Source organism: Cyclopterus lumpus, chromosome 16, assembly GCF_009769545.1.
Source record: "Cyclopterus lumpus isolate fCycLum1 chromosome 16, fCycLum1.pri, whole genome shotgun sequence".
NCBI lineage: Eukaryota > Metazoa > Chordata > Actinopteri > Perciformes > Cyclopteridae > Cyclopterus > Cyclopterus lumpus.
The window spans coordinates 9,043,200-9,068,058 of NC_046981.1; the positions used below are offsets into that span (position 1 = coordinate 9,043,200).

The following is a 24,859-nucleotide window of genomic DNA, read 5'->3' on the forward strand; positions in this document are numbered from 1 at the left end:
ACTCAGTACCTTTGTGCATCCACAGTAAAACTAAACTAGAGCTGTATGTGCAGACATGGTGGACCATGAACATAATGTTAATTTGTCTGTGTGAAGTGTGGCAGTTGACTGAGGTTGGCCATTTACTAAAGAGGCCCATTTATTTTCACAGTGTGATGATATCACATCTCACTGCATATTTACGCTGATGTTAATTTCCTGGTCACTGTCCTGTGATTGAGATCTGTTACTGAAATACTGAACCATGTGATGAAATCTAAGAAAGAGCTGATTTTGTTCACTAGTTCAACTTAGTCATGATTAGCTTGTTCTTTATTGAGTATTTCAAAATTAAGCTAATTTGTACTTCTACTCCACTACACTTCAAAAGGAAAACGCTAAAGTGTTTTACTTTTATCTGACGCTGTATGCACTTTGCAGGTTAAGCTTTTAGATCATCTTAGTGTACCAATGCAGCTGCTTACACATTGTCTATTATTTTCAGTATAAATATTAGGTTACATCTTCAAGTACCTGTTTTTACCGATAGTGATTCTGTAGTTTTCCTTAATTTATCATCTAGAGACATTTTGTATGAATTGCAGTAATAGTATTACAGTATTGCAGTATTGCATTTATTTGGGTCTGACTAGTTCTTCCAACACTGTTGTAGGAACATACTGCTCTAGTGGGTAGTTTAGATCTGTATGATTCTTAAATGCTAACAATCCATCACTCTTTGTAAGGGTAAGATATGAATTATTCAAACCTGCGGTCTGATCTTTTTGCACACCAATCCATATCCTCCAGTCTTGTCCATCAATTTCATTTGCTTATGGTCACAACTCTTCTGTGTCGCTATTCTCATTACATCCCATATTCTGCAACGTGAAGATGGAAGTAACTAATCGCTCTAAATAACCTAATGCATTTTTCAGTGGGACAGAGCAAAAAAGCTTTCAAAGTGCTCGCTTCTGAAAGACATCTTTCTTCCCACCCTCTTTCGTCTTGACTCCATCTCCACACTATCGGCTCTTAGTAGAGGAATGTTCCTGCTGCTCCAGCCTTAGCCTGCACTGGCCAGTCTGCAGAGATGGGTTCAGAGGAGCGCAGTCCGGCCATGTCGCAGAAGATATCCTCCGTGTCACGCAGCAACAGCAGCGCCTCATCCAAACTTGACAGCCGACAGGTAAAACACAACAGTGTTGACACTGTAGGATTTGAAATGTTTAAACCATTAGCTTCTCCACTTTTTTTTTTTGACTGTACAGTATTGCAAAAAAGGCTACTGCCTGTCCCTCAAGGATCTCTGTATCATGGGAGAATTACTTTTTCTCAGACGTTCCCGCACAGCTTTATTTGGCTCTTTATAACTGCAAGCCGGAAGAGACGGCCTCATCATTTCCTTAAAATGTGGACACATTTGGAGTCCTCTGAATTAGTCAGTTTCAACAATCCCTTCAGAGGTATAGGTCTCTCAGACACACATTAGTGAAGACATTAGCACCAAGAACAAACTGTTGTTACATTTTCCTTAAGTGTTTGTCTGCAGGCAGCAGACTCATACATTTTTCATTACCCGCAACAGCTTTTCTGTTTGGAAATGAAAGTAATAAAGGTTCACTCCAGTTCTGCCCACAGGACACACGGAGACTGGTGGTCTATCACTTAGATTAACACAAAATACAGGGACTGAAAAAGTGTTTTAATTTGCAAAGTAATAAATAAATACATTTCAAACCTCAAAAGCTTGAGATGTGCTTCAATCTACAGTAACTCCAAGTTGAATTTGCTTTAAATAAATAAGTTTATGATTTGAGCATTTTGATCAAATGTTTCAACATTTTGGGAAATATGCTGATTCCCTTTCTGGCAAAAGGTTATGTGGAAAGATCTTATAGCGCTGGTTTACAGCAATTGCTCAGAGTCTGCTCAAGGTATGGGGTGCACTATGATATCAAGTTCAACAAAAGAGTTCATTTTTGTTGGGAGACCAGGAGCTAAATGTGGTGCAGAAAGTTATATATATGGGTCACATCAGAATGACCTCAGTGATGATGACGCTGTGCAAACTTTATGCACAGGCCAATATGCTGGCACATAAATTTCATATGTGTGAAGAAGATGTTAAAACTGTACTCCTCTCTATACAGCCCACCTGTGGTGCAGTTATAGTAATGCAAAAATAAAAAAGATTCAGGTGGCATTTAATGTTGCTTTCAGAATTTTGCTCAAGCTTCCCAGATGGACAAGTGCAAGTGTGTGACTCGTAATGTTCCCACTTTCCATGTTGTGTTGAGGAATTTTATATCCATATTTAAATGTCGATTAAATGACTCAGAAAATGTATGTATAAAAGTCTTAACTGAGCCAACACAGAGTGGTGCAAGGTATTTTTCTTGTTTGTGGAAAAATTGGTGATTTTAACCACGAGTGACTTTTTGACTGCAATGTCCTCGTATTGTATTGTATGTTATATATTGTTGTTGTATTTGTGTTTGTTGCTATATGGACTTATGAGTCTGAAATAAAAAATAAAAAATAAATAAAAATATATATATATATAGCCCTCTCATCACTGTATGGTAAATATGAAGCTGGAGCCAGGAAATAATGGGATAGCTTGACTGGAGACAAGGAAGTGGCTCTATAACCAGCTCTCCCACAGCTCAATAATGAATCCATTATCCATAGTTTATTTTATTCATAGAAAAAACAAAGTGTAAGAACATCTCGATTTACAAGGGGTTGTGTGCCAGACTATTCCTACTCTGGGTGCAAGAACTTCCTGGAACCCATAACCTTAAACTTAACTTGTTATTTAGTCAATAGTGAGCTTTAGAGGTGGTATATTGTTACCCATTCAACAGAGCTGGGCAAGCAGCTGTTCTCCAAGCTAACCATCTTCAGGCCGTAGGTTCATATTTTCAGTGCAAACATGAGAGTGGGATCAATATTCTCATCCAAATCTCGACCAGAAAGCAAATTTCCCAAAATGACGAGCTATGTCTTTATAATCAGTATATTAAATTGGACCATTTGGATTCATGACCTACAATGTTCTTATGCTGAGAGCTACCCTTGTACCAAGACGTGTCTTCTTGTCAGTTATCTCTGGGAGTATCTCTCGACCTTGAGGAAAATTGCCCGGGCAGCATTGTGTGACAATGACTCACTGCGTGAGAGTGTCAGTGGGAGATGTGATGAGCGCTCAGGGAAAGTGAACAACCCATAAGCCACGCCCTCTCCATCCCCCCAACCCCCTACAGAAATTAGGTTTATTTTAGACGGCCTCACCTACAGCAGTCAGCCTCTCTGACTGATAGAGTTGGTTTGGCCCGAGCTGCTGTACACTAGAACACTCAGAGACACACTGAGATAACAACCATAGAGTCACCTCAAACCTCTGCCAAGAACCCAAAGAACCTCTGGATAGCTGTGACGTGATGTGAGTTTTGGTCCCACTTGAATACCTCAGAAAGTTTAAGATATCATCCTAATGTACTGCTTTTTCAACATGAATTATTTATCCTATAACTGTTCACGAATGTGTTCTGTTGACAATGATATAAAACAGAGAAAAGCAGCACAGCATCATGTTTGGATAGCTGGCACTAGGGAAGGTTTTGCATCTGTGCTCCGTAAATGACAATAACATTTGGAGACTCACAAGAGACAGATTTAAAATAAAAGTGTTCAAGGGTTCATCCTGTTGACCTCGTGGTTAAGATGCTGAGCATACAACCACAATGTTGTTGGTTAGATTCCAGCAGGGTTCCTCTGTTGCATATAAATAACCCTTCGGTCTCAACCCCTTTTCTGTCTGTTTCTACACTGTCAAATTGTCAATAAAAACAAACATGACAACAAAAAACAGGGTTTAAAAGCAGCAAAGAATGTGTTTTGGCCTATGGCCAAGCTTCAAAATCACTGTATCCTTGATTTCCCTCCGGGCAACTCAATAGAGTATTTCATTTGACCGTCCCTCATTTCAAGATGATGCCTCGTTTGTTTAATAAACGCTGGTCACTGGGCGCATTGAGAAAGCATTTTTCATAACATGTGTATATATATATATATATATATATATATATATATATATATATATATATATATATATATATATATATATATATATATATATATTATATATTATGCATATATACTTTCTTTAAATGAGCTGGTTGACATCCTGTTGGCTGCTGCTCTTTTTTAAATTTGTGATTGTAAAGGGGGAAAGTATTTTTGAGCCTGTGTGCATCACATGATGCTGCAATACCAAGTGTGGCCAATATGTCAACATTGCCCCATACAGCTCTGCTCCTAAGGGCTTGTCCTTCCCTGGTCCTTGTCCATGTCTTTTTTCAGACTATATAGGGGTTATGTTTCCGATTTAGAGAGACAAAACATTAACGGCTAGACAATATAAAATAAAAGTGAAATAGACCACAAATAATGCAATATTCTCTGTGTCCAAAAATATGTTACAAAACCCTCTGTGCATTCGGTTTATACTGCTTTCCTGGAATGATCACTGCTGAAGTACATAACAGAGCTGTTTGGATTAGTCTGTGATGAAATATCACCTTAATCTCTGTATTTGCAGGGGGATTTGGATATAGTGTTCTAATCTCAGTCAGGAAATGATTATTGTGAAGAGTTGAGATTAGAAAGGTAAGCTAATTTTATAAATAGGACCATGAGGTGAAAGTAGTGTGTAAAGCTCCGCACTGGACACCACATTTCTTCGGGCTGAATTTTTCCTCAGCCATGAAACTCTCATCTCCCACAGCCTCCCACTGACTAACTGACACTGCATTGAAAGAGAGACTGAAAATGTAAACAGCCACACATTTCTACATTTAGTTTGAGACCTCTGTTATGTTGATGATTCATTAGTTTTAGGTGACCTAACCTTGCTGCAACTTTGATCTGCATGTGTACGCACAAGCTGCTAACATCTATCCATCATGTCAGAGCTCTCAGAAACCATCTGTGCCCACAGGACAGCTGGGAAATAGTGGAGGGCCTGCGGGGAGGCTTCAGCAATGTCCTGGAGCCCCAGAAACAGGAGGGCTTCATGCTGAAGAGGAGAAAGTGGCCCATGAAGGGCTGGCATAAGGTATAATCAATCAACTGTGAGGTTCATAAATGACACACGTTGCCTCCCACTTAATCTTCTCTCAGAGTGATTGACTTTATGATGTCATTCTAGACGCACTCGACAACTGAACGTCATTTCTATTTCCCAGTCGTACTTTACGCTTTCCAGATTTCTTTTCTAAAAATGTGCTGAGTGTACAGTTGATGATTCCACCCACAGAGGAGTCACATGTGACCCGGGTCAGTGACTGTCTAAAAGCTTTCACTGGGATGATACTACTTGGTCCATTAGCTGATGGCCCGTTGGTTAATAGAACTGTATACATTTAGTATTGACTCACAAACAGCTTTTCAGGTCTTTGTGCTTTCAACTGAGCACCAAGAGTCACGTTTACAAAGACAGGGGATGAATAAGATTGCAATAGAGTGAGGGGAAGATTAATAAAGGCAGACAAGATGCAGGAAAATATCCTGGTATGACAAACATCTCACTGCAGAGACATTACCATCATGCATGAACACGAGTCATACTCTGTCACGATCACAGAGTCATAACAGTGACTTAAGATGTGCGGTCAGGGGTGTGTTGCATATAATCCCGGCTGCATCTCATTCACTCATTGTCCTCCCTTCCCCCGACAGAGATACTTCTTCCTGGACAAGGGCATCTTGAAGTATGGCAAGTGCAGTGCTGATGTGAGTACAAATGCCTTCTGGCTGCATCCTATGTGGTTGTCAGTTACAGAAGACTACAAAGGACACGATGGGTCTTGTTATGGGTCTATAATTTCTGTGTGTTGAATTTGCCTTGCAGATTGAGAAAAGGAAACTGCATGGCTGCATTGACGTTGGTCTCTCTGTCATGGCCATTAAGAAGAAAGCCAAGTGCATCGATTTTGATGCTGAGGAAAACATCTATCACCTGAAGGTAAACCACAAGGCTAATGAATGTAAAGCATTCCCGACAGATTTACTGGAAGTGATGTTAAACATGGATTGTTCAGAATATTCCTTTTTTAATCCTGGAGCAGGTGCTAACATCAAAAAGGCTTTAAAATGACCTTATGTGAGGGAGGGAAAATTACAGTACTTGTGTGTTTTTCCACCTTCACGCCTCCTCCCCTTTACTTGCCCTTGTGTTGATTTCTGATTGTAGTATCTGCTCTACAGATTAAATCACAGGAACTGTTTGATGAATGGGTTTCCAAGCTGCGTCACCATCGGCTCTATCGGCAAAATGAGATTGCTATGTACCCTACTGAGAAGTGCTTCTACTATCCCCATTACCCTTCCCCCAATTCCCCTAGCACAGCGAAGAGTGCCTCTATCAGAAAGGTATACCTGTGCACTACATGGCCCACTGTAAATTGAAACAAGTCTATTTAAGATCAAATATGTTATGCTTCTGCTCATAAATGTCATTATTTCATATTTGCTGAAGTCAAAGTCCTTCTATTGAAGAATTGTATGAATTAAGCAAATTGTTGGTCTGACCTTGGGGTCTGTTTACTCTTGCAGTGCATGTCTATACGAAGGCAGTCTACAGTGCATTCTGCAGGAGACTTCCCTTTAAGTTGCAACAGCCAGGCCAAAGTAGCTGCCTGGCTCCAGTCATCTGACGACATGGACAAGTGCTCCAAAGGTGAGACAGTAGAGCTGTGCCTCGTGATTTGTGGAGTTTCTCAACACTCAATGGTATTCTGATGCACTTATTGTCAATAAACTGTAAAAATCTGATTTGGCTGAGAGCTAAGAACCATGGGTAAAATGTGGGTTGGATCTGGGATTTCCATCCAATTACTCGCTGTGCTTTATTCAAAGCCTCCTAGTTACAGTTCAGTTGCCATTGAGAGTAAGAGAGGCAGGTGATCGTAGCTTCAAATGCTTCAGTTATTACCAATATTAACTGGGGCAACTGAGGCTCAGAGGATCGGTAATTCGATCCCCAGCTCTGCTAGTCCATGTCAAACCCCAAATTGCTCCCGTAGCTGTGCCTACGGTGTGTGTGATGTTGTATGAATGTTAGATAGTCCTGACGTGTGGTACCTTGCATGGTGGCCACTGCCATAAGTGTACGAATGGTGTGAATGGGTGAATGATGTCATGTAGTGTGAAAGCACTTTGAGTGGTTGGAAGACTAGAAAAGCACTCTACAAATACAGTCCATTTACCATTTAAATCTGTCTGCCTGCTGTCTTAGATAGGACTGGCATTATGTTGCTGTTGATTAAACTGTTTGTCTCGGTTTTAGTTCATTAATATTCTGATGATGTGTCCTGTCGACATTTACCTCATATCTTGGAAAATATACACAACAATCCTTACACACGAGTTAGGATTGCCACTAATTTAGTTGTTTACTACTCTTCATTAAATATATTAATCAGATACTTACATGTATCTGTTGAAGCCACTTCCTGTTCTGAACCACTGTCAACGCCAAGCTTTTTACAAGCCCATCAAGGAAGTTCCCCCCAACCTGCTTTGTAAATTGAGTGGCTTGTGTAGTTGCTTGGTCACCTGTCCTTTGTCCCTACGAACAACAAAGTCTTGGTCGTCACTGACTTCATGGCACATTGGGGAGTTTGTACAGTCTGTACAAGGGGCGATTGATGGGTCTGTCCTTATTGGCCAAACCACTCCATGCAAGTGTTTCTGCCCTGCTTTCTTTCTGATTCTCCTTTGTCTGCTCTCTTTCCTTTCCTTGATCATCTTCTCTTGATGTGGATCTTTTCCCTCCAATCAACAGACTTATCAGTCTGTGAGGTCTACCTGCTGGAGCTCAGCCACCTGCTTCAGAGTATGGAGGTCCTGCACCGAACCTATTCTGCTCCATCTATCCAAGCACTGCAGGTCAGCACGTTATTCCTGATTAATTTCACATTTACAATGCAGATAAGGGTTGCTCATCATAATTGCAATTTAAGATTAAGTCTGAAAAACTGGCGAGTAAATTAACCTCATCACATCCAAAATACTAGATGACTAAGAATCTTGTGCAAAGTAGCTTGTCTTGTTTCGTCGTTTAAAATTTCTCTCCACCAATATATTTTGATTCCCCCAAGTCATTTGCAACTAAATATAGAATACACTGAAACCTTACTGCCAGCAATGAAACCATTTCAGAAGAAAAGCTTCTTAAAAGAAAAAACTCTCTGTCTCGAGCATCAATATCTTATCCTTTTGTTCTCTAGGGGTCTACATTTGACAGCCCCAAGAAGGAAAAGAGACTACCAAGGATATGGCGCCCTAAAAACAACAACAAAGATGTCAAAACAACTCTGCAGGTAGACATCACAACAATGAAGTTTGACCATCTTTTTTTTAGTCTCTCCAAGTTCTACTCCTCGTGTTCTACTGTAGGTACCGAGCTGCATCTCCTCTGGCTCTACCCGCCTCCATGCCTCTAACCCCAACCTCTCCACCGCTGCACTCGCCAATGACAAGGCCGACACCGAATCCCTGGACTCCACTTTGGATGTGGCCAAGCTGCAGGAGGACTTCTGCCGTGTTGCCACCAACTGTGAGTCAAATATTATGAGCTTTTCATTTTCCGTCATTTTAATTTACCATTTTGATTTGTATAAGGATGTCTGACAAATTCGTTATTTTAAAAATGTGTTAAGAAACTGAGAACATAAATCTGTCTGCCTGCTGTCTTATTTGCATAATAGATATGACTGGCATGTTTTTCTTTGTTTATAACAGTTGTGACCGTGGCAGCTGTTAATTACTGATAAGCTGTTTGTCTCTGATGAGTGCCCTGTCAGCGTTTTCTCCTAGCAGTTGCTTAGTGAGAAGTTTACATTTCTAAAATGCAAAGTTTGGGAAATACAGGTCTTAATTAGTTTTCTGCCAATCCTCATTACAATATATATTCAGATACCAGATGTGTTTTATGTTGATTTGTGTTTTACATACCGTTCCCACTTTTTCTGTTAAATGGTATTAACATTTGCCCCAGCTGTCGATGTATGTACATTCAGCAGTATGTAACTAGGATTTGTAATGGTCTTAATCTAATACAGCAATGCTTTAATATCACCAGCGCTATTCACTAATGGGGCTTCCAAAGCACCTATTGTGAAGTGTGTGGTAAAATGAATGTCTAAGAACAAAGATTGCACCTGAGTGATCGGAGATAACCAAAATGTCAAACTTGTTCCATTTAATTAGAAGTCTGGTGGGATAGACTTGTTGTATTGTGATTAGATCTGCATTGCTCTGAAATGAAGGCCAATTGGTTTCCAGTTAAAGCTCCCCTGTTTTTCTCTTGTTGCTGCAGTGCACGCGACCATGAAGACAGCCCTGAGTTCCCTAACATCTGAGAGAGAGAGATTAAAACAATGTGTCGACCACGAAACAATCCCCCCGACCTCACCACAGGTTGTCGGTTTGAAGAACACACTGGCAGCGGTACGTGCAACAACACACACAGACAGAAATGGTAGAAAGAAGTTAAGTGGTTAAGTGTTCCACTTTCTTTTAGACTGTTGCACTCCTCTCAGAAGCCGTATCCTCCCACACCAATTGTCAGGCGTGACACATTGTCGAGCCTCTTAGAGGGATTACTAGCTGCTGGTGTGATGTCTGCCCACCTGAACATGACCATGTTCAACAGTCATGGTTGCTGCCTCCCACCAAGAGTCTTTTTCTATTTTCTGTTTTATAGTTACACAGTCATTGTCATGCTGACTTCTTTAGCACATTAGAGCTTGTGTTGCTCCCTAAGCCAACACATTTCTTTGACTTTAAATACCGTGCTTGGTGTTAGATTCTACCTACTCCACCTCACAAAGTCGTAGGTGAGTGTTATAGTTTGGATTTCTGACGTATGTCTGCAGTGATAACACTTGGCTCTTTGGTAAATGGCATGTTTTAAAGCCTGCTTTTACAAAAAGAGAAAAAGAAACGGTGGCAATGAGTAGCATAAGTAAGGATTTCATCTCAGTATTCAGTGTCCAGGGAATTATTTGTTGGATGTGTGCGATAAACAATGTTTACACTGGTTCTTTTCCCAGGCTTTAGCCCAGAACACTGAGCTGAGAGAGCGCCTGTGCAAGATTCATGCCGAGTCCCACATCGTAGAGCCCACACTAATACATCTCACTTCCCCTGTGCAGGTGGGTGAGGGAATGCAGTGACTCTACTCCCCCCCCCCCCCGCCATCATGATGATTATTATTATCTTTGTCTTTATTTTCATCCCACGCAGTCTTGACTGAATGAGTTGTCCCTTCCTTCTCATCCAGATTCAGCCAATGTTGCCCTCCTCTGCACCCCCTCACTCGACTCACTTTCTATTAGAATGACAGTGACTATAAAAAAAAAAGTGAACATCATTTTCTTCACCACGAACTTAAAGGGAATCACATCATTTGAGTTCCCATTATTTGATATATAAAAGTGCTTCCTCTCAGTCCTGTGGTTCTCTCACATGGCTACCTGTCTCATTATCGTCTCCTAAAGGAAGCTCTTTGCACACTTAATCTGATTTGCTGACCAGAGCGTGTGAGCTAATCTACTTAATCATGTCAATGGAAATTTGTTTGAACACACTGTACAAATCTAATATGGCTCCTCTGTGATTATCGCCAGGCTAATTAATCAGCTTCAGCCAAAACCAAGGATGCAATGGCGTACTCACTTCCATGTGTGGCTCTTTGGGAAATGCTTCTTTTTCGTAATTAGTTACTTGTTTTGACTTTTTTTCAGAAGAATGATCAAATGCTATGAGTTCATTTTGAATGTGCATCTTATTTTATGTCAGACAGCAGAGTGGGTGTCCACACTTGTTGCACACTTGCACTCCTCGCTGGCTCTTTTTAATTAATACAGTTATATATTTTGATACAGTCTCTATAAATGGGTTTAATTGATACAATTAATTTAATCCTGAAGTGTTCTGAGTGTTCTTGTAGAATTTATTTTTTTGGACAGTTTATGGCTGTTAAACACTAAAATGATGGCTCATGTTGCTGTGTAAAAAATATAGAGACTATATGCGTATGGTTGCATAATGTTTCAATTCAGTTCTCCATATTTTATATTTTATTACATTATATATTGAGAAACCAAATTGCATTTCATGATACAATCACTAAATATAGTGTACTGAATTTGGACTAGACTGAATTATTTAGGATATTTTCTCTTTTCAGTAACACTTTTATGTGACTGTCTTTCAATATATTGCATGTTGTTTGTGTTCTGATACTCTTAATTATCCCTGCATTGTAATGGTATAGTATTCTAAATGACCCCTTCTGGCTATGAAGATGTTTCCCTTTCCTTGTTCTTAATTATAGCTGTGAACACTGTCTCCTAGAAACAGGACTCTGTCGATGAAGCCCCTCCCCTCGTACACCAAGTATCCAATGAGAGCAGAGCTTCAATCACAGAGTCTTTGTCCGAGTTCTTCGATGCACAAGAAGTTTTACTGTCTGCTAGTTCCTCTGAAAATGAGGTAAGCGTGAGAGCTAAACGGTTACCGTGAGCTGTTCAGAATCAGCCAATGGTATAAACTGACATTTATGGCTGCATAATGGAATTATTATTATCATTGTAAATGTAATATCATGTCATTTCTCTTGTTTGCAACTATTAATGGATGATAAAAATGAAGAAATAAAATTAATCCAGATAGATGGGTACTAAATTACTTGATTTATTATCACAAACTTTTAAGCACATTGGGACAATTCAGTGCTGTTCTATCGAAAATAGAAACCATTGCCTTAAAGCAAAGTCTTTACGTTGTATCATAAAAGAAGTAAGACTTCACATCAGTCTCCTCTTCCTCCAGTGATAGAAGTTAATTACTTTAATCTAAAAATACAGCGAGTTGAGGTACAAATTAGTCACCAGGTCCCAAGGGACCATTCATCTCTAACGCAGTAGATCTTCTGCTGACATGACAGGATGTTGAAAGAGACCTGCCTAGTCCCTTTCTGCAGGTGCTATTCAAAATGTATCTATCAACTAAAGTGTGGGTGTTTTTGTAGATATCAGAGGATGACTCATACATCAGTGACATCAGTGACAACATTTCCATGGACAACTTCAGCAATGAGACAGAAAGTGAGAGACCAAACTCAGGTAAACGATGGGACATATGCTGTGGGCTGGATTTAATAATAATGTTAATGCAATACTGGCCTCAGTGCAGTTTTATAGGTTCAGATATCATTCTCTACATTGACTTACTTTCCATATCTGGTGGTTGCATTAACCGCACCAAGAGCTGCCTTATTGACCTCTTACACCATCTGTTCCCAGACTCTACCCTTTATCAGCGTAGATCCTGCTTGCCCTCGCCCAGCCCCAACAACAGCACCATCAGCCTGTGGAACATCCTTAGGAATAACATCGGCAAAGACCTGTCCAAAGTGGCGATGCCTGTACAACTTAATGAGCCGCTCAACACCCTGCAGAGACTGTGTGAGGAGCTGGAGTACAGTGAGCTGCTAGACAGGGCTGCTAACACACAGGACCCTTTTCAACGTATGGTGAGATGGAAAAGTTGCTGTTTGAGTCTCTTTTGTTCAGATGAGATGTTCACTTGGAGCACATTAATGGCCCCCTTTGACAGAAACAGTTGCCCTTGGTGAAGCTTTAGTTTAAGTTTTTAAAGATTAAAAAAAATAAAGATGTCAAGGGTTTATGCTAGAATTGGTGGAAATAATAACTAATTAAATCCTGGACCAGAAGCAGCCAATTTGTTCATTCTGCTTGTGCACGTGACATGTCCATGTTGAGAACATTATATTTTAGGGGTTTCCATCAAGAAATCAAACTATTAATTGGCTTGGTTTTCATACTTTATTTAAGGAATAGTTTGGCATTTTGGGAAATACGCTTCCCAAATCTGTAAAGCTATTCTTTAGAAAGGTTCATAGATACACATTTCTTACAGTAGCCATACTTATTACAATAATAACCTGACAATCACAGCGGTGGCAGGTATGAGGGTAAATATCACTTTTCATGTGGATGTTCAATCAGTATTGATGGTAAATGTAGTCAATTGAAGCAATAAATTCCACAGTGTGTAATATATTTACCAAGAAAACAGAGTTTCACTGCTTGCAGAGCCGTGCCAGAAGTACCAACAAGTACCAGGATGCTTTGTGCAGACGCTACTGACGCCAGGCCAAAATATAGTGTGTGTTAATACTACCGAGCCATTCAGTACGCCAGAAAGATAGTTTGACAAATGCAGTGCGTAAACTGCATCCGGTTGCATTTTGCAGTCTTTTTGGGCTATTTTGACCAACAATCAAGGGTTATAAGCTGCACCTATATGCAGGTAATAACATAAAAACACGGAGGCTCAATGGCAGCACATGAGAGTTTTTGACGTATTTACCACTCACAGTAAATAACCGACATAAATGAACACAGCATTTCGCCAAGAGGCAACGAGTAGCTTACAATAGCACTAGGCGACAAAAATAAGAATTGAATGGTCGCCGTCTCAGCCCTGCCAGTCTGCACACCTCTGTTCAAGTGAAGAGTGAAACTTTAATCCATAGCAACACACTTTTGGGCTTTCTCAAGGTTTGGCATTACCAATCAAAAGAAATTGCCCAAACTGACATTAATTGCAACATAATGATTCAGTTTCTGTTGGCATCGGATGGCAATTTGAGCAAAGGTCCCACCAGTCAGAGTTTGCTCCTGGCAAACACTCACTGGCTTGACACATGTTCCCTTTAAGTGACTATCAAGAACAGTTGTAAGAGCCAGGAAACCCATTTCTTTTTGCTGGCTGTTATTCCTCTAACAAGGGACATTATGTGCTAGAGACTCTAATCTCTTTCCAGCAGGAAGATTCTTATTCAGGGTTTCACTTTTGCTCACATTTGCATTGACTTACGATGTTGTTTTGTGTGGGAGGTGTAGAGAATAGTTATTAAGCGATATGCAGTATATAAATGTGAAATGAATAGCATATGAAGTTGGTGTCAGCTCCAATCTTTGGCCTCCCATTATGATGTGGAAGTAATTACCAGTGCTCTCTTGGCTCAGTGCAACTAATGGATGACTATCCAGACATTTATTCTGCTCATTACAAATTAATGTACTGATAATATATGGTACTTTAAAATTATGATATATCTGAGATAGCTCAATGATCTGTTGATCTTTCTCTTTTTTTATCCTTAAGGTATTTAAAAGGTCAATTTTACTTCTTGCTCCACCTCAGTAGATGTAACTCATTATTCTGTGATAAAGATTAAAAATAAAGCACTGCTAACTGTATTGGTTTCTCTTTGTGCAGGTGTACATAGCTACTTTCGTTGTATCAGGTTATGCATCCAGCTACTACAGAACTGGGGGGAAGCCTTTCAACCCCCTCCTAGGGGAGACATACGAATGTGACAGGCCAGATAAAGGCTTGCGGTTTGTTGCAGAGCAGGTATTCATGAATCCCAATTTCTGTGCTATGGACAATCATAATCTAATAATAATAATGCAGTGAAAGTATGCCTTTTGTTACCCTTTACATTGTCAGGTCAGCCATCACCCACCGATCTCAGCTTGCCACGCAGAGTCTAAAAACTTCATATTCTGTCAAGGTAGTCGAATATAGAAATGAATCTGAACCATTGTCAGTGTCTGTAAAGATTGCAGTACTTGCTTGTCTTGATGAGCGTTAGTGAGAACAATTGTTTTTTCTTTCTTATTGGTTTTGTAGATGTGAGGTGTAAGAACAAGTTCTGGGGGAAGTCAATGGAGATTGTTCCTGTTGGTACCACTCATGTAACTCTGCCGGGGTAAGTCTCTTCTGCATCTATCATTTACTCGAGGACAGACACACAGACTGTACAATCCAGTGACCGTGTCAGTTAAGAAGCCATGTACATCTGTACGCATGACATCTATTGCTTCTGTCCATCCGGGGAGAGCGATCCTCTTCTGTTGCTCTCCTGAAGGTTTCTTCCCTTCCCGTTGTTTTGGGAGTTTTTCCTGATCCGATGTGAGGTCCTGAGACAGGGATGTCGTATGTGTACAGATTGTAAAGCCCTCTCAGGCAAATTTGTAATTTGTGATTTTGGGCTATACAAAATAAACTGAATTGAATTGAAGTGCATGTCCATATCTGTCAAGTTAAAAGGAATTGTGTTTTGAATCCTCTTTGTTTTAGCTTTGGTGACCACTACGAGTGGAACAAAGTGACATCTTGCATCCACAACATTCTCAGTGGACAGCGCTGGATTGAGCACTATGGGGAGATCTCCATCAGAAACTCCAGCAGTGATATTTGTCAGTGCAAGATCACTTTTGTTAAGGTGGGGCAAACATGAAAAACGTTACATGTATTAGCTGTATGAAGGGCTTCATACAGCTACCAACAACTTATTTAATGCACCTTTTGAAGACTCCTTATTAAAAAAGGTGGGGCTCTTCAAACAATAAAATACAAATATCCCTCCATGTTAGTAGAAAAGATAAACATTCTTATTTGTATGCACTTGAACTAGACAAGACTTAAAATTATTCAGTTGGTAAATGTGACACTTAAGGCAGAATTACGATTCCTTGCATGGTGCTGCAAGACCACACATGTTTATTTGAATTGCAGCTTTCAAACACAAATGCTATTAAAGCCCTTAAGGATTGATGTCGCACCTGCATTCCACTTCCAGTCAAGTATGTCCAGTACTGTAGAATATAGTGATAAATAAGCCAGAACAATAGTCTATAATGTATTCCAGGTATATCATACTGTTGCGCTTTCTTTCCTTCCTCTCTCTCTCTCATTTGCCATATACTTGTGTTGGTAGACCTCCCTCATCTTAATAACCTACAAAGGCCTTTTTCCATATACACGAATCACACACTGGCATAATAAATGCTGTAGTCTCTTCATTAGTCCATACACCTTCTACACAGATGGTGCTCTTCACCTGCATGCCATCAAGAACCCCTCGATGTTTTCAGTGTTTGATGTAAGGAAGCTTTTACTGAGAGGAGAAGGTTAATTGCTTTAGCTTGTGCCCATTTGAAAGACCTCCTGAAGATGTGCGGGGTAGCAAGTTCAGACATGCCAGTACCCATTATGCATCTTCATCTCCCATTGAACACAGCAGACCAGCGCACACTGTGGCTTGTGATTGGTTTACATAACAGTAACACGTTCTGACTGCAAGAGGACATGATCGAGATCCATCCTCTATGCACATTGTAGGACTATAACTATAATACACTATAATACTATGTTCTTCTCCACCTGCCAATTATTTTCCCAGGCCAAATACTGGAATTCAAGTGTGAATGAGGTGGAGGGGGCCATCACAGACAATAAAGGGAAGGTCGTCCACAGACTCTTTGGAAAGTGGCAGGAAGCAGTTTTCTGTGGAGACCCACCCTCAGCCACATGCATCTGGAGAGCAAGTATGACAAGTTTCTTTCATGAGAATGGACTGTTCTCCTTTTTGCATTGAATATCAGCATCTGACGCAGTGGATGTTATTTATGTGCAATGTAGATGCAATGCCAGTAGACCTTGAGCAGTACTACGGTTTCACCAAGTTTGCTATTGAACTAAACGAGCTGGACCCATCCCTGAAACTGCTGCTACCATCCACAGACACCCGACTACGTGTGGACCAAAGGTACCAGAAATTAAACAACTGTATTTTCATGCACTTAGGTAGTGGTTATTGTTGCCGTTCAATAACCTGATTTCTTAAACATCAGTAAGCTGGAAGATTTCTAAAACATGTTTAAAACAGAGAATCAGTGTATCATCTGACATCGATATAAAAATAAACTCAATGTCAGTGAATATCTGAGCACCTTTCATCATCTGCCAGGAATCTCATTCCTATCCTCTTGACACGCTGTCTAAGAAAATGCTCACCCAACTCTAGGATCAAAATACATAAAAAAATATCAAGTAACTGCAGAGTCTTTCAGATTCATCAAACTAATTTTAGCTAATGTTAAGGTTTAAAAGTCTGTGAAGTATACACAAGGCAGCAGCATGTGTATGTATACCTCACAGAAGAAGCACTTTGCCATCAAGGTCAAAATGTACACCACATCTAGTATATTAATATTCTGAGTTGTGTATTTTCCGGTTTATCCACAATTTATCTTACTGAAATGATGTAAAACCAAAGAACATAAGTATTACATTTGAATAGGGCGGATGAATGTTTGACCATCTTTGCATAACGAGTGTGTCTGCATGGCAGACTGCTGGAGGAGGGGAACTTGGAGGCTGCAGAGGAGCAGAAGCAGCGGATTGAACAGCTGCAGAGAGAGAGAAGGAGAGTCCTGGAGGAGAACAACGTAACACATCAACCTAAATTCTTCAGGTAGCCTAAATATCAAGATGTATTAGTTTCACACTGAGAAAGTCATCTGTGGGAGAGTAATAGTGCTTTATGCAGCGTTTCACTGTTACAGAAGTTTGTGTCACAATTTCAATTTCAACACGCTCAAGTATCTTCCACGGTATTCATCACTGCCTTGCTTTTCTTCTGCCTCCACAGAAAGTCAAAGGATGATACCTGGGTGAGCAACAACACATACTGGGAGCTGAGGAAGGACCCTGGCTTCACCCAAATAGATTGTCCTATGCTTTGGTGACCCCTGAACTGCAGATCACGCACATTTTGACCTGCACAGCCTTTACTGCGATCCAGGCTGGGTTCTAGTGATGTCTGTATCTTACCATCCGCATATAGTGCTGGTCTTCTTTACTGCAGTTCATCAAAGTCATTGCCTTAATAGCAAGTGCTTATGGAAGTTATGTAAACATGTTTATGCAAACATATTATGAGAATGTTGATTCATTTGGCAATGTTGCCCATATTTCCACCTGATATGGTACACTGTACCACTTAAACTGAGAAAAGAAAAACTACTTGGTATAAAGAATGACTAATCTTAACTGGTCTACACTAGCTTAAAATGTATTGAACAACCTGGTCACTTTCGCTGTTGTCTTATCATGGACATTCTCTACCTCTGAGATAAACTAGCCTTGATATGCCATCGATGAAGTGTATACACATCCGATATTTATTCTGCACCTGCCTGATGCCTTACTTGTTGTACTTTAGGTTATTTTATTGTTGTTGCATCTCTGAGATCTTTTTAAATAATGTATGTTTTGTAAGGACCAAACAAGAATTGTTCAAATGATATTTGAATCCTTACGAAACTTTTGTTTCTGTCTCAGAGCAGTAATTTCTGCTTTTTGCTAAGAGTGTGTGAGTGATTGTGCAACTATGAGCAGCAGTCACAACCATTTTTCACCATTGTCTACTTGGACCCTGGGCTTTGGGACAAAAAGTGTCCAAAATGATGCTCCGTGAGCTCAAATAAAATCTCTGATGCTTTCTTTTTGTGGAATAATTTGTGACTGTTCAAAACTCTGAAAGCTATGAACCAGAGAGTTAACACAACTTCTACTTAAAAAGGTGAAATTGGCAAGATCTGGCCAGAATGTTTGTTTAAAAAAAATTAACTAAGATCATTACAATGTTGATGTTATGTTAAAGACATCTATGTATTGTGTTGCAGCGATATCTACTGAAATTATCTTGCTTGCCCTGGCTACTTCTCTCTCACTTGTTTCTTGAGAGACGATGGTGAGTCATTGTAGCATCCAGTCTGCCTTCAGTCCAGCAGCAGTTGTTAGCATGAGTTGTCAGCACCGGGCGTCACAGCGGACTGGCCCTGGGTCTAACTTTTGTAACGGCTGCAGCAGAATGTTGGCCAATGTGGTGGGGAGTCCGAGCAATCCACTGCACTCCAGCCCCGTGAACTGCAGGTCCATCTCATCCGGCCCTCTGCTCCTTCAGTAATGTAGTCTTCTGGTGGCTGGGAGGACAGAACACAAATATGAGTATTTTCTCATTTCTGTCACTATGGATACAATAGACAAACTATCAAAATGTACACAGACTGAACTAATGGCACATTAAACACACACTACAAGTGTATATTAGGATTTTAGATAGACGTTTTATTTAGGTTTCAGCAGTTTGGTGAAATATTGCTTATTCTTGCCCTAGTGTTAGTAGTTGACTTTGACTTGACTATAGAGGTGAAATGCTGCCCCGTATTTCTCCGGAGTGTGTGGCCATGACTTAACTGAGATGTCATCAATGTTGGTTACATGTGCCAACAGGAAAAGAGAAAACAACTGAATCATCAGTTTTGATATCCACATGTCCACAGAGGAGGAAGTTCATCTTGTGCTTTCAGAGCAGCTCAATTAGGAGGAAATTAAAGGCATTTGGTTAAAAACATTTGCACATTTCATGTTGCATGGAAGCAATATCATCTTGAAAGAGCCCTTGCCAATGTCTTGCTTGTTACACTGTTATATGATCGAAGGTGAGTCTCCATAAAATAACAGTTTCACCACTGAGGTAACTTTATGTGTGGGACAAGGGTGAAAGATACCTCGAAAATAAAAGCAGGATTTGCTCAGAGCTGCAGGTTTTGGCTCCTCCCACCATGGTAATATGTGGGTTGGCCACAAACAGTGCTCTCCAAATAGAAATCTTGACTTAAATACATGTGCAATGTGCAGTTGTTCAGTGTGTCTGTGTGACACAGATGCTGGCTGGGTGAACAGTGTTCTGACTCAAATGATTAAATGCTGGCATACAGCTAACTCATTCAATCACTTATTTGGGATGTAGCCACTTTATATGATGTGCTTGACTTCTTGTCTATATTACTGTACATGTTGCTATAGTCTAACTAGAATCAAAGGCTAAACAGTCCTGAAACAAGTTAAGGTGATCAGATAAGTCAAAATGGCTATGAATACATCAATGAATAATAATGATAAACCATTTTACATTGATGAACAAACACTGAAATATTGAGCTAACACTAGTGGCTCCTAGTGCCTACAATGTGTATTGCATCCGTCAGTACAACAGCGTTAAATGATGCTGATGATTTTGTCATTCCCGGATCTTTTATGAGTTTAAAAAACACAACAAACTTGGACATTTGAATCTAATGTGTGTGTTAAATACTAGCATATAATGAAGTAGCATACTGCTGACTTATCTGATCTGATTCAGAGAACGTGTACACAATTTAAGATGTGAAGGGAAGCTGGTGAATTGCTTACTTTTTTCCACTAGGTGACAACAAATAGCCATCAATGGTGCGGAGACGGTACAAAGATTTCGTAGATCATCCTGATATATATATAATAATTATCATTATTATTATATTATATATTATATTAATATTATTTGATTATTATCCTCACCATTATTTGTATTATCTGTATCTTTATTATTGTATTATTAGTATTATCATTGTTATTATTATTATTATTAGTAGTATTATTATTATTATTATTATTATTATTATTAGTAGTAGTATTATTATTGTTGTGTTTTGCTTAGCCTCAGTAACACGCCCACAGTTTCCTGTAGTGGGGGGGGGGGCGGAGCGTCTGCGCGTCTTTTGTCCAAAACCAAAACCAGCCGCTGAACTCTGGAGAACTATTGACTGCTCTAATAATCTGACCCTCAACCAGGTTCCTCGTCAGGTTCCTCTCTCTAACAAGGCTTTCGGGTAAGTGGTCAAACATGTGGCGTCTGCATTTAGTTTCTTTGTTGTTCTCCAAGCAGACGAACTCACGAGCACAACAACTCGAGACTGTCGTGTTTCCTGAGTGATGCTACCAGCCCTGTAACGTGTGCTGCTTTCTCACCGTGAAGAGATGTTTGCAAGAGGCTATTTCCTTAAATATTCTGAGAATGTGAGAACTGAAAGAAAATAAGTAAGGAGCGGCTGATGACACCATGTTGTCCGCCGGAGGACGAGCTCACAAGTCCTCTCTGCCTTTTCCAAACCATTGTCCGCCTCACAGGTTGTATTCAGCTGGGAGATGTTTGCCACTGCCACCAACAACTTTGTGAAGGAGGTGGACCACAGAGGTTCGCTGATCCCAGTGTCCAGCCTGAATGACACAGTGGCTCTTCTGACAGTGGTGGTGAAGCGCAGTCGCTTCTGGGTCTGGCAGAAGCCCAAATACATTCCAACTGATTTTAACCTCAATGATATACTGACAGGAGACACGCCTATAAAGCCAGGTAAACGCCAACACCCTCTGTATGCTGAGTTGTATGTATTTATTATTTGAAGATCACAGAAAACTGAAATGTTTCACTGTCCTCAGGTGTCATAGAGACAGATTTCATCAAATACAATGGGACATTTGGTGACAACATTCAGGGAACCGTAGATGCAAAGTTCCCCTACTCCAACGTGAGCCTCGAGGGTAAAGACTCTTCCAAACTCCAGTCATCATTTGGCAGTTTAAAGAAAGAAGAAGTGGATGTGCAGAATTTGCTGCGAGAGTCCAAAGACAGGTTAGTTCCACCCAACTAGTTAAAGTTAAATAGGGTTGAATTAAAAGAAAAACACTGTAAATATCATCTGACATACAGTGTGTTTAAGATCAGGAATGATCTTTGTCCGACCATAAAGTTGCACGTAAAACAGGAGGCTCGGTTGAATATTAACACCCGCAAGAAAATAGCGTGTCTCAAACTTTATTTTAAAGACTTAAAAACTGGTAATTCCGGGAAATACTGTCTAAAGCTTTACAGTATTTCCCAGTTTCATAATATTCCAAGAATGTTCCCTGTGAAACATTTGTGAATTCAACATGTCAGGATCCTAGATATGTCCCATGGGCTGGTCCAGCAGACAAAGGAGAAGTCCAGACAGGCTTTTGGGATCGTGAAGGAGCGTATTTTGACGACTCAGCCCTGTTCGGTCATAGAGGAGGTGCAGCAGGGAGGACAGTGTGGAGCAGGGCTGAGCCTCTGCGGACCCAAGAGCGCAAAGGTACAGTACCTTATGAAACTCATGTATTATAGTTGTGTAGCGTTTGTAATTTTATGTGAGGGTTCAACACAACCAAAAATCCCTCCTTCACTGTAAGCATGTACACTCAACAAGAGGTTCCAGGTATCATTAGTGATGACATCCATTTAAATATACTTCTCGTTAATATGTTTGGTTATTTCCTCCTCAGTTTGTAGCATCCTACTTTTCCTGAATAAGTTGCAGCAACTTTGAGCTTTGAGTAGATGGAGAGCGCAGAACACTCTTATTTTAGAAGGGAAATCTGCGCCATTTATATTCTAATATCTTACCAATTGTTTGTGGAAAATTAGATGGATCTTGCTCTTTGTTAATTTAGTTTGTTGTTTTCAGTTATGCAAAGAGGAAGAAGAAGTCTTTGCTCAGAGACTGGTATCAAAACACTGTTCATGTCCTAAATGAATGAAACGTTTTCTAACAATAAATTCAATAGCAGCCACATCTTCATGTTTACATCCTTTGGGGTCAGACACAAGAGTAAATGGGTCTACACATGTCCATTGCACTAATAGCTGTTATTCAGCTGTAACACGTTTTAACCTGGATATTTCCTTTTAAACAGACTGGGTTTTGTCATCATCTGTGTGTTTGGCCTCACATGTTCACACCATTATTGCACATCTGCAGGTTTCCTTGAAGGAAAATGGGAGCTTGAGTACAGACAGTAATGTCACCATGGAGATCCCCATCCATACTACCATTGCGTATGCCCTTATAGAGCTGGAGATCAAACATGATGGGCGCTATGGTGAGAAACTATTCACGTACAACTGATTAAACGTTATTGCAGTTCCATTTCATATCGAGGTAATTGAAATGTAACGCGTTTTATTTGCCTCAGAATTGTGTCTGATGTCAGACACCACCGGATGTTTTGAAGTAGATGGCCCTAAGAAAGGACTGTTGGGCGTCTTTGGAGCTCCTGACTCTGAAAATGGCCACCTTGCACAAGGTAAATTATGTTTTCATCTCTGAAGCCATAAAACACGTGTCTATAGATAGTTGTTGTAGCGCATGACGTGTTCAGAAATGCATTTTGTTTTACAGGCGCAAAGAGCCTCTACAGATTAGAAGCCTCCTGTCTTATCATAATGGTGTGATAACAGCTTGTTAAAATGTGTTTTGACCTTATTTATTAGGTCTCTCGTGTCAACTTGTGCGGTGTACTTTTAGTTTAAGAAGTGCTCGGTTTGATTTAGTGTTTAGATCTGCTGCATGTACACATTTAGTCTATGGAGGTTGATGATGAGGTACATCCTTTGTGTATTTTATTTAGAGCTGGAGCAACTGAGAGATCATTTCCAGCTGCTTTCAACTCTTTCCACAAGGTCTTCTCTACTCCAACAAATCACAGAAGTCATGGCGGACCGAGGGGCCGTCAGTTCACTGCAGAATGTGGTAAGAGAAGTGATGTCAACACAAAGTTATCTTCTGGAGTAAGCATTTGGAGCCTCTATAAACTTGTCTTTTAAATCTGTCTCAGCTGGAACAGATGTGCTTTGATAAGAGACCTGCCCTGGGTGATGTCACAACAACAGAGTCCCAAAAACAGAACATCCAAGCAATTCTCGACCTTTTAGAGCAGTCTGGTCAAGTGGCTTCCAAACCAGTGCTCTCGGCATTTCACCTGATCACCAGCGCCATGGATGGTGAGAAAGCTGGAATTATCTGAAATGTTACTTGAATTCCTCACTGTGAAAAACAAAACTTCTCCATTTAAGGTCAGAAAGAGATGTATGTTAAGAGATGTATGTTAAGTCTCAGAGTTCCCATTGCATACAGAAGTCTGCATACATCTTGTATCTGGGTCTTTCTCTTTCAGAGATGACAAACGATTGTCTTTCTGTTTTGGGAACGTGCTGCAGCCTCACTGTGTTACCGGCTCTGGAGCTACTGGTTAGTAAAGGCAGTTTTTACAAATGAGAATACAAAAGCATGTTATGTGAGGTTTTTAGTTTTTTGTCACGATGCATCCCATTGATTAAACTGCCTTTTATGTTCCTGTCACACCTGCTCCAGGTGCAGTGCGTATCGGGGACGGGGGAGTTGTCTCTAAGCAGCGCAGGCGTCGCTGCGCTGACAGAAGACGTCTACGAAAAGACTGAACGTCTGTTTGCCTCCTCTAATGTGTCCCTGAAGAGAGATGGAAACACAGTGAAGACCGAAGTCAGCCACATGCCAGGAAACCTTCCTCTGGTCCTGTGTATCGCTGTTAGAGGACTCGCCTCGTTGGCCCACTGTGATTGAACTGAAGACCCCTTAACATCCACCCAAAACTTGAACCATTACACTGGAATGAGGTAAAGGGAAACACGTAGCTCAAGTGTTATCGGTCAGGTTTTTTTTCCTCTTTTGGTGCAGTAGAATTTCCACTAAGACAATGTTTCTGGAGGGTAATTATATAAATATACTAGTGATGAAAGAATACGTAAATTAATGCTTTAGTGAATCGACGACAAATGGTGAAACAAAATCAATTCAATCAATTCGTTTAGGTCATTTTGAAGATGTCGTCTTAGGCTCTGGGGAAAGTGTAAGGGGCATTTTCCCCTGATTTCTGATTTTATCCACACAAAAAAAAAAGTGATTACAATCATAAAAATTATCCACTTTTGAGTCTATTACTTATTGCTAAGTAAGAGAGAGACTACAATTGTTCCTACTAAAAGTTAAGCCACACCTTCAAGCCAATTAAAACTGAAGAAAAAAACTTTAGCTGCAGCTCTTAAATATACTATTTCACAACTGAATTCAGAGTTACGCGCAGTCTTTGAAGTAGAATGTTCACTACATGTTAAATTATTGGCACATACTGGTGACTTCAGCATCAATAGTTGTTCAAAAGTTGAATAAAATATTTCTTTTTAAAAATGGTGGTCATAGTATCT

At 40.2% G+C, this 24,859-nt stretch overlaps 2 protein-coding genes across 6 annotated transcripts in view; both read left to right on the forward strand.

Moving 5' to 3' along the window:
* The window catches only part of osbpl3b (oxysterol binding protein-like 3b), a 28,430-nt gene extending 9,989 nt beyond the window's left edge, over positions 1–18,441 (forward strand). Inside the window, exons 2-23 of one of the 5 annotated variants that reach the window (XM_034553193.1) lie at positions 1,019–1,168; positions 4,985–5,101; positions 5,725–5,778; positions 5,897–6,010; positions 6,253–6,417; positions 6,601–6,724; positions 7,832–7,935; positions 8,277–8,369; positions 8,446–8,605; positions 9,368–9,498; positions 10,104–10,205; positions 11,410–11,547; positions 12,086–12,179; positions 12,360–12,589; positions 14,365–14,502; positions 14,599–14,662; positions 14,782–14,860; positions 15,232–15,376; positions 16,337–16,481; positions 16,576–16,702; positions 17,288–17,410; positions 17,588–18,441. In XM_034553193.1, coding sequence (XP_034409084.1) covers positions 1,073–1,168; positions 4,985–5,101; positions 5,725–5,778; positions 5,897–6,010; positions 6,253–6,417; positions 6,601–6,724; positions 7,832–7,935; positions 8,277–8,369; positions 8,446–8,605; positions 9,368–9,498; positions 10,104–10,205; positions 11,410–11,547; positions 12,086–12,179; positions 12,360–12,589; positions 14,365–14,502; positions 14,599–14,662; positions 14,782–14,860; positions 15,232–15,376; positions 16,337–16,481; positions 16,576–16,702; positions 17,288–17,410; positions 17,588–17,684 — 2,640 coding nt within the window. In that variant the 5' untranslated portion in view covers positions 1,019–1,072 and the 3' untranslated portion in view covers positions 17,685–18,441. The remainder of the gene's footprint in view (positions 1–1,018; positions 1,169–4,984; positions 5,102–5,724; positions 5,779–5,896; positions 6,011–6,252; positions 6,418–6,600; positions 6,725–7,831; positions 7,936–8,276; positions 8,370–8,445; positions 8,606–9,367; positions 9,499–10,103; positions 10,206–11,409; positions 11,548–12,085; positions 12,180–12,359; positions 12,590–14,364; positions 14,503–14,598; positions 14,663–14,781; positions 14,861–15,231; positions 15,377–16,336; positions 16,482–16,575; positions 16,703–17,287; positions 17,411–17,587) is intronic. The other 4 variants (XM_034553191.1, XM_034553192.1, XM_034553194.1 and 1 more) reach the window with 4 other exon arrangements.
* Positions 18,442–20,525: 2,084 nt separating this feature from the next.
* gsdmeb (gasdermin Eb) lies at positions 20,526–24,846 on the forward strand. Its single transcript, XM_034553459.1, has 10 exons — positions 20,526–20,651; positions 20,950–21,172; positions 21,259–21,451; positions 21,758–21,932; positions 22,599–22,719; positions 22,813–22,923; positions 23,248–23,369; positions 23,455–23,620; positions 23,794–23,867; positions 23,991–24,846. Exons 2-10 carry the CDS (start codon positions 20,968–20,970, stop codon positions 24,216–24,218), a joined length of 1,395 nt encoding a protein of 464 aa, XP_034409350.1. The 5' UTR covers positions 20,526–20,651; positions 20,950–20,967; the 3' UTR covers positions 24,219–24,846.
* Positions 24,847–24,859: the final 13 nt, after the last annotated feature.

Coding starts and splice junctions, on each gene's coding strand:
- gsdmeb (XM_034553459.1), top strand. CDS start 20,968: ATGTTTGCCACTGCCACCAACAACTTTGTGAAGGAGGTGGACCACAGA. Junction 23,621..23,793: donor GATCACCAGCGCCATGGATG/GTGAGAAAGCTG, acceptor TTTCTCTTTCAG/AGATGACAAACGATTGTCTT. Junction 23,868..23,990: donor TACCGGCTCTGGAGCTACTG/GTTAGTAAAGGC, acceptor CACCTGCTCCAG/GTGCAGTGCGTATCGGGGAC.